Source organism: Eumetopias jubatus, unplaced genomic scaffold (assembly GCF_037043125.1).
Source record: "Eumetopias jubatus isolate StellerSeaLion01/CBP00866 unplaced genomic scaffold, mEumJub1_p1.0 scaffold_7, whole genome shotgun sequence".
Taxonomy (NCBI): domain Eukaryota; kingdom Metazoa; phylum Chordata; class Mammalia; order Carnivora; family Otariidae; genus Eumetopias; species Eumetopias jubatus.
The window spans coordinates 140354222-140367932 of record NW_028274813.1 but is presented as its reverse complement, the minus strand read 5'-3'; the positions used below and the strand labels follow the sequence as shown (position 1 = coordinate 140367932).

The window sequence follows — 13711 nt, the reverse complement described above, 5'->3', positions numbered from 1 at the left end:
ACAAAAATAAGGGTAAATATGATGAAGGGATGGAATATGACTGCAAAGATGAAAATTATAAAAGATTTTATAAAAGGAATTGATAAGGTAAGAAGTTGGTTGAGAAAAGAAAGGAAGAATTTTTTTAAAAAAGTGAGAGAATGTGATCAGGCAGGAGACTAGAATAAAGCCATACACTAGAAATTTAGGGTATATTTTGGTCTGTTAGATGAAACTGTATCCCAAAATTTTAAAGAGAGAAAAACTTACATATATACCAAAAATAAGGTTAACTACAATGAAGGGATAGAATATGACTTTTAAAAATGAGAACTAAAAAAGATTTTTCAAAAGTGATTGATAAGATGTTTGTTGAAAAAGGGAAAAAGAAAAAAATTTAAAAAATAGAAAAAGAAAAAAAGAAAATTAAAAAAAGTAACTTTGAAAGACTAAAGAATCATGGGGAAAAAAGCCATGAATTCTACGTGTTGTATTCCCCTAGTGCTGGAGTTCTGCCATTCTCATTGATTGGTAGAGTTGGTCTTGGCTGGCTGTTCTTGCTGATCTTCTGGGGGAGGGGCCTGTTGCAGTGATTCTCCAATGTCTTTGCCCGAGGTGGAATTGCCCGCCCTTGCTGGGGGCCAGGCTAAGTAATATGCTCAGGTTTGCTCTGGGTAGCTTTTTTTTTTCTGAGTAGCTTTTGTTCCCTGCAAGCTTTCTGTACAGCTTTGGAGGACAAGAGTGAAAATGGAGGCCTACCGATCTCTGCTCTAGAGGAGCCAAGAGCTTGGGGCCCCACTCCTCAGTGAGCCCGAAAGAAAAGAAACCAATCACTCCTGTCTCCCCAGTCTCTGGCTGCACTCCTTGCTCACCTGGCCTGTGACCGAGCATTTCTATCTCTTTTAGGGAGACCCCTTTTGGTGTCTCCAAGCCCAGCAGATCCCTGCGGTGCACTCCTGCACTGTTCCTCCCAGGGGAGGAAGGAGAGTCTCCCCGGATCTGCAGTTTCTTGAGTCCCTGCTGGAAGAGCAGTGGCCCAACTGTGCCGCGGATCACAGTTTATGGCAACCCCAACCTGAGATCCCGTTCTCGGCTCCATCTCTGCAGCTGGCTTCCCCGCTCCAATACTTGGGAGCTCTGTCACACTCAGGCACCCCTGGTCTTCGTGACCCCGAGGGTCCTGCGACCACACTGTCACAGCAAGTGTTCCACCCCCTGCTAAGCCACTGGAGTGACGTCCCTCAGCAGAGCCAACTTCTAAAAGTTCTGATTTTGTGCTCCACTGCTCTATCACTTGTGGGTAGCAGCTGGTGGAGGCCCCCTCCCCCCTCCATCTATCTTCCTGAATATCACCTCAGATTCACTTCTTCGCACATCCTACCTTCCAGAAAATTTTCACTTTCCTGTTCAGAGAGTTGCTGTTATTCTTTTCTTCAATCTCCTGTTGAGTTCGTAGGTGTTCAGAATGGTTTGATCCTTATCTAGCTGAATTCCTGGGACCAGACAAAATTTAGTTTTCCTATTCCTCTGCCATCTTGCTCCTTTATCCTAATTTATTTATTTTTTAAAGAATTTATTTATTTATTTGAGATAGAGAATGATAGCGAGAGCACGACCTGGGAGATGGAGGGAGAGGGAGAAGCAGGCTCCCCATTGAGCAGGGAGCCCAAAACAGGGATAAATCCCAGGACCCTGGGATCATGACCTGAGCTGAAATCAAGAAATGGATGTATAGCTAGCTGACTGAGCAACTCAGGAGCCCCTGTCAAATGATTTTTTCTGCATGAGTTAATATGATTATGTGATCTTTTAACTGACTGAGCCACCTAGGTGCCCCAAGTTTTACTATATTTAAATAACTGAATCATATTGCACATATTATTTGATCACATTGGAATTAAATTAGTAATTAACATTATGAAAATATGTATAAAGTATCCAAATATTTGAAATGTGAACAATATACTTCCAAATAACCCATACATGAAATAAGAAATCCTAAAGAAAATTGAAAATAAAGTGAATAATAATAAAAACATAACATTCTAAAATTTATAAAATGCTGCTACAATTAAGAAGGAGAAATTTATAACTTTAATGACTATTTTACAAAAGAGGAAATATTTAAAATAAATGACCTAAGCTTGCATACTAATAATGTAGAAAAAAATAAAAATTAATGTAAGTAGAATAAATAGAATAGAAATAAGAGCTGAAATCAGTGAAACAGAAAACAGACCAATAGAGAAAATTACACAAGTGAATCATTTATTCTTTGAAAAGAATAAGACAATTGTTAACCCCTAGAAAAGTTAATAAAAGAGAAAAAAACAAAAGAGAGGAAGAAATCAAATCTCTCATAAAAGGAATGAAAGAAAGACAATACTACATATTATACAGACATTGACATAACAATAAAGGGATGTTTTATTAATCTCCATTTAATAAAAATAAATTGTTAATTTTAAACTTTTTAACAATTAACAGATTGTTAATAAAGGAAGATTGACAACTTTAACTTTAAAAACTTGACAACTTAAGTTGAAAAAAAATCCTTAAAAGCAGAAATTCTTCAAACTGGCAAATGAGAAAAAAATCTGAATAATGTGATTTCTGTTAAAATCAACAATAAAAAGACAAGCCAATTTAAAAATGGAAAATGGAATGAAATACACAATAAAGATATACAAATGGCCTCCAAGTACAGCCACTTTGGAAGTCAGTTTTGGCAGCTTCTTACAAAATTACATGTACTCTTATCATATAATCCAACAATTGTGCTCCTTGGTATTTACCCAAATGAATTGAAAACTTATGTCCACACAAATTCTTTGCACAAATGTTTAAAACAGCTTTATTCATAGTTGCCCAAGTTTGGAAGCTATCAAGATGTCCTATAATAGGTGAATGGTAATAAACAAACTGCAGAAAATCTATACAGTGGTATATTATATCACAATGAAGAATAAGTAATGTGCACATGGATGTTTACAATAATTTTATCCATATTTGCCAAAACTTGGAAGCAACCAAGATAGGTAGGTGGATAGATAAACTGTGGTACAGCCAGACAATAGAATATTATTCAATGCTAAAAAAATGAAATAAGCTATCAAGCCATGAAAAGACATGGAGAAAACTTAAATGCCTATCAGTAAGTGAAAGAAGCCAATCAGAAAAGTTTACATACTGTATCATTCCAAAGCAAATGACATTCTGGAAAACGCAAAATTATGGAGTCTTCTAAAAGGTCAGTTTTTGCAGGGGTTTGGAGGAGGGAGGGTGAATAGGCAGAGCACAGAAGATTTTTAGGGTTGTGAAATTATTCTGTATGGTGTTATAATGGTGGATACATGTTATATACATTCGTCAAAACCCACAGAATATACAACTCCAGGAGGGAACCCTAATGTAAACTATAGACTTCAGATGATAATGATGTGTCAATGCAGGTTCATGGATTGTAACAAATGTACCACTCAGGTGCAAGATATTGATAGCAGGGGATTTTGTTGGTATATGTGTGGTAGGGGCATAAGATATATAGGAACTCTCAGTTCTTCCCTTCAATTTTTTTCTGTAAACCTACAACTGGTCTAAAAAGTAGCCTATTAATAAACAAACATACAAAAATGCAAAAACACTGGGTGCCTTGGGTGGCTTAGTCTGCCTTCAGCTAGGGTCATGATCTCGGAGTCCTGGAATGTAGTCCTGTATTGGGCTCCCTGCTCAGCAGGGAGTCTGTTTCTACCTCTGCCCTTCACCCTGCTCCCTGCTCTCTCTCACACACTCTCTCTCTCTCAAATAAATAAATAAAATCTTAAAAAAAAACACAATGATATACTTTTTTTTTTTTTTTTGCCCACTGGGTTGCCTAAAATCAAAATGGTCAGTTATATCAATTTTGGCAAGGACATGGAGCACCCAGCACTCTCATTTATTGCTAATAGGAGGGTAAAATTGTATTATCACCATTTTACATCCACTAGAATGACCAAAATCAAAAAGACTGACAGCACAACATTATGTAGGCTGTTGAGCACCAGGAATTCTCATATATTCTGGTAGAATGTAAAATTATCTAACTCAACTATGGAGAACTGTTGCAGTTTCTTATAAAGATAAGCCCACACCTTAACTATGGAGAACAAACTGATAGTTACCAGAGGGAGATGGGTGGGGGAATGGGTGAAATAGGTGATAGGGATTAAGGAGTGTGCGCTTGTCATGATGAGCACTGGGTGATGTATGGAATTGTTGAATCTCTATATTGTACATCTGAAACTAATATAACATTGTATGTTAACTATACTAAAATTAAAATTTTTAAAAAAGATAAGCACAGTTTTCCCTTCCTTTCCCTATTGTCCCCCATGCTGAAGGGGGGAAATCAGAGAGGGAGACTATGGACCCTAAGAAACAAACTGAGGGTTTCAGAGGGGAGGGGAGCTGGGAGGAGGGGATAGTCAGATGATGGCCATTAAGGAGGGCACGTGTTGTGATGAGCACTGGGTATTATATGCAACTAATGAATCATTGAACACTACATCAAAAACTAACGATACACTGTATGGTGGCTAACTTAACATAATAAAAATAAAGTAAAATAAAAAAGATAAACACATATCTACTCTATGTCTCATCATTCAACCTGATGTTTCATTTCAAGATGAAAATGCTCTAAAAAGACTTTTAAAAGAATTCTCAAGTCAGCCTTTTTTTTTTTTACCATATTAGCCCCAAATTATAAATATCTCAAACGTCAGCAGGAGATAGACAAACAGGTGATAGATTAACAGGTGCCATATAAGTAAAATGGAATTCTATTCAGCATTAAACCATATAGCAAACTTCCTATGCATCCAAAAACATTTTTTAAAAAATGTTGAATCTCCACACAAAAATAGTATATATACTATACTAAGTCCATTTATATGAAATTTGAAAACAGGCAAAACTGATATAAGGCAAGAGAAATCAGAAAGTGGTTGCCTTTGGACATAGAGGAATTGACTGAGGAAAGGCACACTGGACCTTTATTTGATAAATAAAATGTTATTTATTTTGTTTAGGGAGATAGCTACTCCATGACAAAGCTCACTAAACAGAATACTGTAGCTCTATGCATTTTGTTTTATATTAATTATATCTAAAGCTAAAAAAATACTTTGGAAAAAAATATTTTGGCAGCGCCGATGTAATGGCAAGGAATGTTGGCTTTTGGCAACTAATAGATCAGGCTTTAATTCCAGAGTTAGCAATACATTGCCAAATCTGTGACAAGTTAATTACCATCCTAAGCCTCAATTTCTTGGTATGTTAAATGGGGCCAAACACCTGTGAATTTTGTGAGGAATATATACTGAGTATATAAAGCTTTTAGAGTGATATTTGACCACATAATAAGCATTCAATAAATAGTAGTTATGGTATTTTAATGAATTCCTTGCAATTCTTCCTTCAAATGCCTTGTACTTCTGATACATCCTATGCAGTTCTGTTTTTTTTTTTTTTCTTTTATGGCTCAGGTTGTCTATTTGGAAACCACTCATGAATCTCTCTCACAGCTTTTTTTGTTTTCTTTTCATTGCTACTGCCAGCATTACAACCCCATCCCCCCACACTTCAAGCATAAGTGACTATTCAGTTATTTGCATCAACCCTGATCAATATGAGTTTTAAACAATGCAAACAGTAACACTTTATTGCACTAAAAATACCATGTCAATATCTGTATGTGTCTATTAGATTTGGTTTCAGATTTTCCTCTGCAGTGCTGCTCATACCACAGTATTGGGCACATACTGAATTCTTAATAAAAGGTATTTCATAAGTAAATTATTTTAGACTTTTTGAAAATCATAACTGATTATTTTACCCACTTATAAATGTTTACACTAAGTCTAACAGCTATATCGGAGTGAAAGATATGTACTTTTAGTTCTAATCTTACACTTTCATTATTTTTTATGGCCATTCAGGATGAACGGGGTATATAAGAGTGAACAAAACAAGGTTCTAGTCTGCATGGAGGCTCCATTCTTATGGTGAATCAGATAGTAAAGAAATACACAAAATTTTAATATACCTGCCTCAATGATTTTCCTACTTCTACTTGTCTATCCTCAGTTCTCCTTCTGCCAATTTTTTAATTACTTGTGTTATCCTTTTGTAATATAATTATGAAAATACTGAAAATCTTTTATATTAGAAGACAGACATCTATATTTCCCGGATATTTTGTATATATTTGTCTTTTGCTTTCTACTCACCTTGGGTTTTTAAGCTGTTTCATGGAGAAGCAAGGAAAGGGAATTTTGGGAAGACTTGGTTTAGAGGCATAGAAGTGGAAGAGCATACACACAGAAGGGTGGTAGGGCTTCAGGAAGCTCAAAGATTCCATAAGGAGAAGGCAGGTTTGGAGAGACCTATTTAAAGCTTGTAGTCCAAATTCCCCACTGTACTCAGGACAGCTTTGGGTTTTCCTGTTATTAAAGCAGTCAATCTTCACAAAGTAGTTATATGTTACTTGATTTCTCAGGTTATTTGATGTTGGGAGTACGTAATTTGTGAGTAGCTAGGTTTTCAAGTGGCCTGCATCTGAGAGCACGGATTGTCTAAAATAGGCAGATTTTCCAGGGAATACACCCATTTCATCTACCATTCCTGGTTCCACCAGAATCATTAATGTGTATACCCAAGTTTTTCTCTACTGGTTAAACAATGTTACCAATGAATCACATGGGTGCTAATGTAAAACTTGACTACCTTCCATTCTGAATGACACTATTTTTTAAAAAAAAAACTCTTGATATTTCCTTTTTGGTTTCTTTATCACCTTTGGGCAAAAATTGGGCCTCATTTTACATAATGAATTTAGTAGGAGTTGGCATTGGGTGGCAATTGGGACATAGGGACAGTTGGGACCTACTAGTAACCATTTATTGTATAGGATGACTCACAGCATGGTGAACTGAAGGTTAACTCTGCCATAATACTGAAAAAGAAATGGTTAGTAAAAGAACTTAATATCTCAGAAAACTATACATTTTAATTAGAGAAGGAACAAGTATGTTTTATTGAGGGTAGAAATGCCAAAGGCTGAAAAATGAACTCATTTTCCCAAAGCCATCTATAGCCAGTAACTGTCATGTGTCGGGATTGGTATTTGGGGAACACCAAGGTTATATGTCTAGAGTCAGTCCCTCTAAAGTACTTCTAAATCCCTACCAAAATGAGAAGTCTTATGTGAACTGTTAATGCACAAGAGGGACCTGGAAGCCATGAAGCAGGGTGGTATCCATTGTGTAGAAGCAACTTGATGGGTATATATGGGAGTTACATATTAGACACCATGAATGAGATGCTTGTCATTGAAAATGAAGATGTTCCTAAGGGATAATAACTCTGATTCCTCATCTCTTCAGTTGCCAGAAAAGAAAACACTGAAACCTCACTCTGAAATTATTCTTCATTATTTAAAGCAATAATAATCTTGGGAGTGTGTTTATGTCTTTATTGGAATTCACAAATTACCAAATTTGAGGAACATCGGATAAGGGTACCTCAGGAGGAGTAGGGTATGGCCTTCATCATTCTCTTCTGCCCCCTTGTGGTGTCTTTCATGGTATCTTTCTGGACTCTTGCCCTAGGTGAAAACAGTCTCTTCTAAACTAAACATCCTTGTTATTTAGTATTTTGAGTATTTCCAGAAAACTACCCAGCTAGAAGTGAGACTGTCACGTCCTTTCAACATGAAGTAGTATAGTGTTACCCAATCATTTTTATGTCTTCTGTTTTATCTATCATCTATTTATCTAATTTTAAAACTGATTTTGCTCAAGTAGATTTCCCTGAAATTTCATATTTTATTCTTCATCTATTTTCCCTATATATTAATCTTAGATCTATTTATTCACTCATTTTATTGTTTTCTGGTGCATTTTTTTGCTTTCATTTTTATTATTTCCTTCCTGCTCTGTAACTGATTAATAGCACTAAGAAACCCACCTTGTTCTTTCGTCCCAGCCATTCCACAGAAAATTTTCCTGGTACTAAAAAATGCTGTCTTCCATTGATGTCTGGAACATCTGAATTTCCATGATTTCTTTCTTTCTCTCTGTAGGTCTTTATCATCCCTTTTCTCTGCTTGTGTCCAAAAATGTCTGTATACTTCAAGATATATCTCAGGAGTTTCACTCTAAACACTTCTGCAACCACATTCACTCCCACAGTTAAGGAGTACCTTAACTCCCAGTTCGGTTTTCTTTTGAATCCCAAGTCATCATACAAGATGGTCTATAGAGCATCTCTCCTTGGCAGTCCCACAGCATTGCAAATGTCCATGTCCCAATCAATACTCACAAATCTCTCTTGTTATGTGCCTCCCACTGTGTCCCTAAGAGAATCAACTACATTAGCAACTTCCCACTTTCCCAGGACAGACTTATATGTCTTCTCCATCTTCTTTACCTTAAATTATAATAGCAGCCTACTATGATTCCTGAATCTCTCACCTACATAGATTCACTTCTTTTATCCTCCGGCTCCGATTTTGCTATATCTGAGCTCAGACCACACCATCTCCCCCCTCATGGATGCCTTCCATGTTACCAGTGGTCTGTTCCTACTCTATACTGCAGAACTGTGATTTCTAAAACATAGATCTGTTCCTGTCACTCCTCTTTGAAAACTCATCCATGGTAAGTCTCACCAGGCTGCATTTGGGGACTGGACAGAGTGAGAAGGGATCTTGTGTCAGCCAGGATTTCTGGTAGACGCCCCTATGCACTATCCACTTGTGGTGGTCGGGGGCGGGGAAGGGGCGGGATTGAGCCCCCTTCCCCCCTCCTCCTTACTGCGGAAAGCTGCAGAGCTAAGGGCACTTACTTCCTATTCACCAGTCAGCAGGGAGGGATCCTCTGATCAGCCACGTAGGCATTCTCTTCTCTCTGGAGGAAAAGGCCCAGCAGCTGTCGGAGGAAAAGGCCCACCAGCTGTCAGAGCAAAGGGACATGTCGCAGCTAAGTAAGAATTTGGGTGATTCGAGTCCCCCGGCCGAGGCCCCTAAGCCTCCGGTCTATAGCCGCCCTACGGTTCTGATGCGGGCCCCGCCCGCCTCCTCTCGGGCTCCGCCAGTCCCTTGGGATCCACCTCCGATTGATTTGCAGGCTTCACTGGCCGCTTGGCAGGCACCTCAGCCTGCTTGGGAGGCCCCACAGGGCCAGCCGCCTACCCCAGTGGCTCCGATGGCCCAACCTCCGGCCCTGGGTGGCCCGATGGTCCAGGCTCCCCCTCTGGGAGGCCCGATGGGCAAGCCTCCGACTCCCGGAGTCCTGATGATCCATCCTCCCCCTCCGGGAGCCCCGATGGCCCAGCCTCCGACTCCGGGAGTCCTGATGATGCATCCTTCAGCTCCCGGAGCCCCGATGGCCCATCCTCCCCCCCCGGGGACCCCGATGGCCCATCCTCCCCCTCCGGGGACCCCGATGGCCCATCCTCCCCCTCCGGGGACCCCGATGGCCCATCCTCCCCCTCCCGGGACCCCGATGGTGCATCCTCCCCCTCCGGGGACACCGATGGCGCATCCTCCCCCTCCGGGGACACCGATGGCTCACCCTCCCCCTCCGGGGACACCGATGGCCCATCCTCCCCCTCCGGGGACCCCGATGGCCCAGCCTCCAACTCCGGGAGTCCTGATGGCCCAGCCTCTGACTCCGGGAGTCCTGATGGTCCAGCCTCCTGCTCCGGGAGCCCCGATGGCCCAGCCTCCGCCCCCAGGAGCCTTGATGACCCAGCCTCCGCCTCCGGGAGCCCCGATGGCCAAGCCTCCTGGTCCCGGAGTCCTGATGATTCATCCTCCAGGTTCGAGAGCTCCGATCACCCAGCCTCCAGCTTCAGGAGCCCCGATGGCACAGCCGGCAGCCCCACCTGCGCAGCCTCTGGCTTCTTGGGCCCCACAGGCTCAGCCTCTGATTCTGCAAATCCAGTCTCAGGTTATAAGGGCTCCTCCGCAGGTTCCCCAGGGCCCGCAGGCCCCGCCGGCGCAGCTGGCCACACCCCCCGGCTGGCAGGCCACCTCGCCGGGATGGCAGGCCCCGCCGCAAGGCTGGCAAGCCACGCCTCTGGCTTGGCAGGCCACACAGGTCACCTGGCAGGCTCCGACCATTGCCTGGCAGGCACCACCACCCGTGCGCCAGGGCCCACCGCCCATCCGCCCGGGCCCACCACCCATCCGACCTGGCCCCCCGCCGGTGCGCCAGGCCCCGCCCCCGATTCGCCAGGCACCACCACTGATACGCCAGGCACCGCCGCCCATCCGACCTGCCCCACAGGTCCTGGCCACCCCACCACCACTCTGGCAGGCCCTGCCACCCCCGCCGCCGCTGCGGCAGGCTCCACAGGCTAGGCTGCCCACCCCGCAGGTGCGGGCAGCTCCACAGGTGAGGGCGGCACCGCAGGTGCCCACTGCCCCGCCTGCCACGCAGGTGCCCACGGCACCTCCCGCTGGCCCGCAGGCACCCCAGGCTGTGCTGTCTGCTCCTCTGTCAGCCCCACAGGCTGTACACTGCCCACCCATCATCTGGCAGGCCCCCAAAGGCCAAGCCCCAGTGCCACACGAGCTGCCGACGTCGATGGAATTCCAGGATGTGCAGCAAGCCCAGGCTCTGGCCTGGCAGGCTCCCAAGGCCCCTGGGCAGTTCTGGCAGCCCGTGCCCACCCAGGAGGCCCAGAGGCAGGGCCCACCACTGGTTCAGCTGGAGCAGCCCTTTCAGGGGGTCCCGGCCTCCCAAAAGGCCCTGCAAATCCAGCTACCCACCCAGCAGGCCCAGCCCTCGGGCCCGCAAGCAGAGCTGCCCACCTTGCAACTCCAGCCCTCCTGGCAAGGCCCCCCAACAGCCTTGCAGGGCCAGCCCGGAGCTCCCTTAGCGGCAGCAAATTTTCCCATGGGCTCCGCTAAATCACTGATGACTCCATCGGGAGAATCCAGGGCCTCTTCAATAGAACGAAGGACCTCTTCAAAGGAACGTAGGACCTCTTCAAAGGAACGGAGGGCCCCTTCGAAGGATCGCATGATCTTTGCTGCCACTTTTTGTGCTCCAAAGGCAGTGTCAGCTGCCAGAGCACATCTGCCGACTGCCTGGAAAAACTTGCCTGCCACTTCGGAGACCTTCACTGCCACTTCAAGGGTCTTTCCAACTACCTCCCGGTTCCAGCCTGCCTCTTCTAATGCCTTTCAGGGCCCATCTGCCCCCTCTGAGACCCCGAAGTCACTGCCACTTGCTCTGCAGGATCCATTTGCTTGCGTGGAAGCCCTGCCTGCTGTCCCATGGGTTCCGCAGCCCAATGTGAATGCTCCAAAAGCAGCCCAGGCAGTGCCAACCATCCTGATGGCTACAGCAGCTGCCCCCAAGGCAATGGCCACCACTCAAGAGGCCTCGAAGACATCTGCTGAGCCGCCACCGCGTCGCTCTGGAAAAGCCACCCGGAAGAAGAAACATCTGAATACCGAAGAGGACAGCAGTGGCCCAATGCTGGCCCTGCGTGACTGGCAGGCTCCGAGACCCTGGGAAAATCTGAACTTGAATGACTGGGAGGTTGAAAACCCTATTCAGGTCCTGGGTGACTGGGAGGGCCCGAGCACCTCCCGTGGCCTGAGTGGCTGGGAGGGCCCAAGCACCTCCCGCATCCTGAGTGGCTGGGAAGGGCCCAGCACAACCTGGGCTCTGAGTGCCTGGGAGGGCCCAAGCACTTCGAGGGCCCTGGGTCTCTGGGAAAGCCCAGGTAGCCCTCAGCCCCTGATCATCTCTGAGTTCGCCAATCTCTCTCAGGGATTTGGTGCCACTCAGCATGACCCCAAGTTGGAGACTCAGGCTTTGTCTCCCTTGGATGAGAGAGCGAATGCATTGGTGCAGTTCCTCTTGGTCAAGGATCAAGCCAAGGTGCCCATCAAGCGTTCAGAGATGGTGAAATTCATCATCCGTGAATATAAAGATGAGTGCTTGGATATCATCAACCGTGCCAACAATAAGCTGCAGTGTGTCTTCGGTTATCAATTGAAAGAAATTGATCCCGAAAACCACTCTTATATTATCATCAACAAGCTGGGGCACCATAAGGGTGAACCAGTGGCATCTTACTTAGACAGGCCCAAGTTAGGCCTCCTGATGGTGGTTCTGAGTCTCATCTTTATGAAAGGCAATTGTGTCAGGGAGGACATGATCTTTAGTTTTCTGTACAGGTTAGGGTTGGATGTCCGAGAGACACATGCTCTCTTTGGAAATACAAAGAAGCTCATCACCGAAGTGTTTGTAAGGCAGAAGTACCTAGAGTACAGGCGAATCCCCTATACTGAGCCAGCAGAATATGAGTTCCTCTGGGGCCCCCGAGCATTCCTCGAAACCAGCAAGATGCTTGTTTTGAGGTTTTTGGCCAAGCTCCATAAGAGAGATCCACGGTGCTGGCCTTTGCAGTACTTTGAAGCGTTGGCAGAGTGTGAGTCTGAAGATTTGGATGAAGATGAGCCTGGATCCGGCGATAATGCCGGTGACCCCACCAGCAGTTCCCCTCCCCGCTAATATGGTTCCTTCCGCAGAAATCTCATTCCTTTGGGTTCCTGGCCAGAGGCCACTGACAGGGTGGGGTGGGGTGGGGGGGTGTTTTGTTTCTGGTGTTTATGTTCCAGTTCTATGTGTGTAAGTTTGGATTTAAATTTGGTTCCCCTTGGTATCTGCCAAAGCTTTGTACATTTTCATGTGGTGTTGATTTTGATTGGCTACTGTTCTATTTGGTATTTTGGCATCTGTATTTTTAAGTGAGATCTGTGATTCTCTGTTTTGTGTTATAATTGTTATGTTTTGGTATCAGAGTTGTGCTGGCTTTGTGAAATGAATTGAGAAGCTATCCATCTCATTCTGGTACAGATTATGTAGTATTGAAATAGGCTGTTCTTTGAACATTAAAATGACTCATCAGTAAAAGCTGTCTGCAGAAAATAAATATCTATATCTATATATATAAATATACTTTCAGCATAACATGAAAGTGTTTGTCTTTATTCTCATTTTTACTCTAGACGACGGGAGCCAAGTTTTACCATATTCTATGAATAGACTTAAACATCAAGATTACTACCAGTGATAGTAGAAACCACAGTAATGAACCTTTCTCAAGGACAGTGCTACATTTGTCATAATAATGCAGTGATTATGTTGTGTGGTAATATATAAGATTCCCTTAATTCAAAAGTAAAACTTCACAAGTCAGTGAGGTTGAATCAGGAAGAGGTTGAATATCTCCTCTGATTTAATCCTCACAGTAGTCCTTCAAAGTAGACATTATTATTCCCATTTTGTAGATGAGTGTCTAAGGATCCAGTAGATTAATTAAATGGCACATATCAGTGGCAATTTGAAGCAGACTTTTCTCCTTAAGTTTAGGTGGGAAAGAAGGACCATCTTCTTTCAGCACTAGCTAGGTTTATTAGCTATGTGGATGAACTGGCCCGTGGGGTAGTTGTCAGTTATGTGGCCCATGGTGGGTGTCCAGCAGCTCAGGAGATGTGGGTTTCATCAACACACTGATACTGGGATGGAAATGTCCCCTGCAAAATATCTAGACTTATAAAAGGGAAAAGGAAACACCAGGCTCCAATGTGGATTGCAGGTGGTGGTGGAAAGGGAGGGAGATACATAACTAATAACATGGAGGTCTAAGGGGAAGTTCCTGGTTG

At 44.0% G+C, this 13711-nt stretch overlaps 1 protein-coding gene across 1 annotated transcript; it reads left to right on the top strand.

The window, feature by feature from the left end:
• The first annotated feature begins 8993 nt into the window (after positions 1-8993).
• Positions 8994-12557, top strand: MAGEL2 (MAGE family member L2). Its single transcript, XM_028122769.2, has one exon. It carries the CDS (start codon positions 8994-8996, stop codon positions 12555-12557), a length of 3564 nt encoding a protein of 1187 aa, XP_027978570.1.
• Positions 12558-13711: the final 1154 nt, after the last annotated feature.

Excerpts from the sequence above, each read along its gene's own strand:
- MAGEL2 (XM_028122769.2), top strand. The coding sequence starts at position 8,994 with ATGTCGCAGCTAAGTAAGAATTTGGGTGATTCGAGTCCCCCGGCCGAG.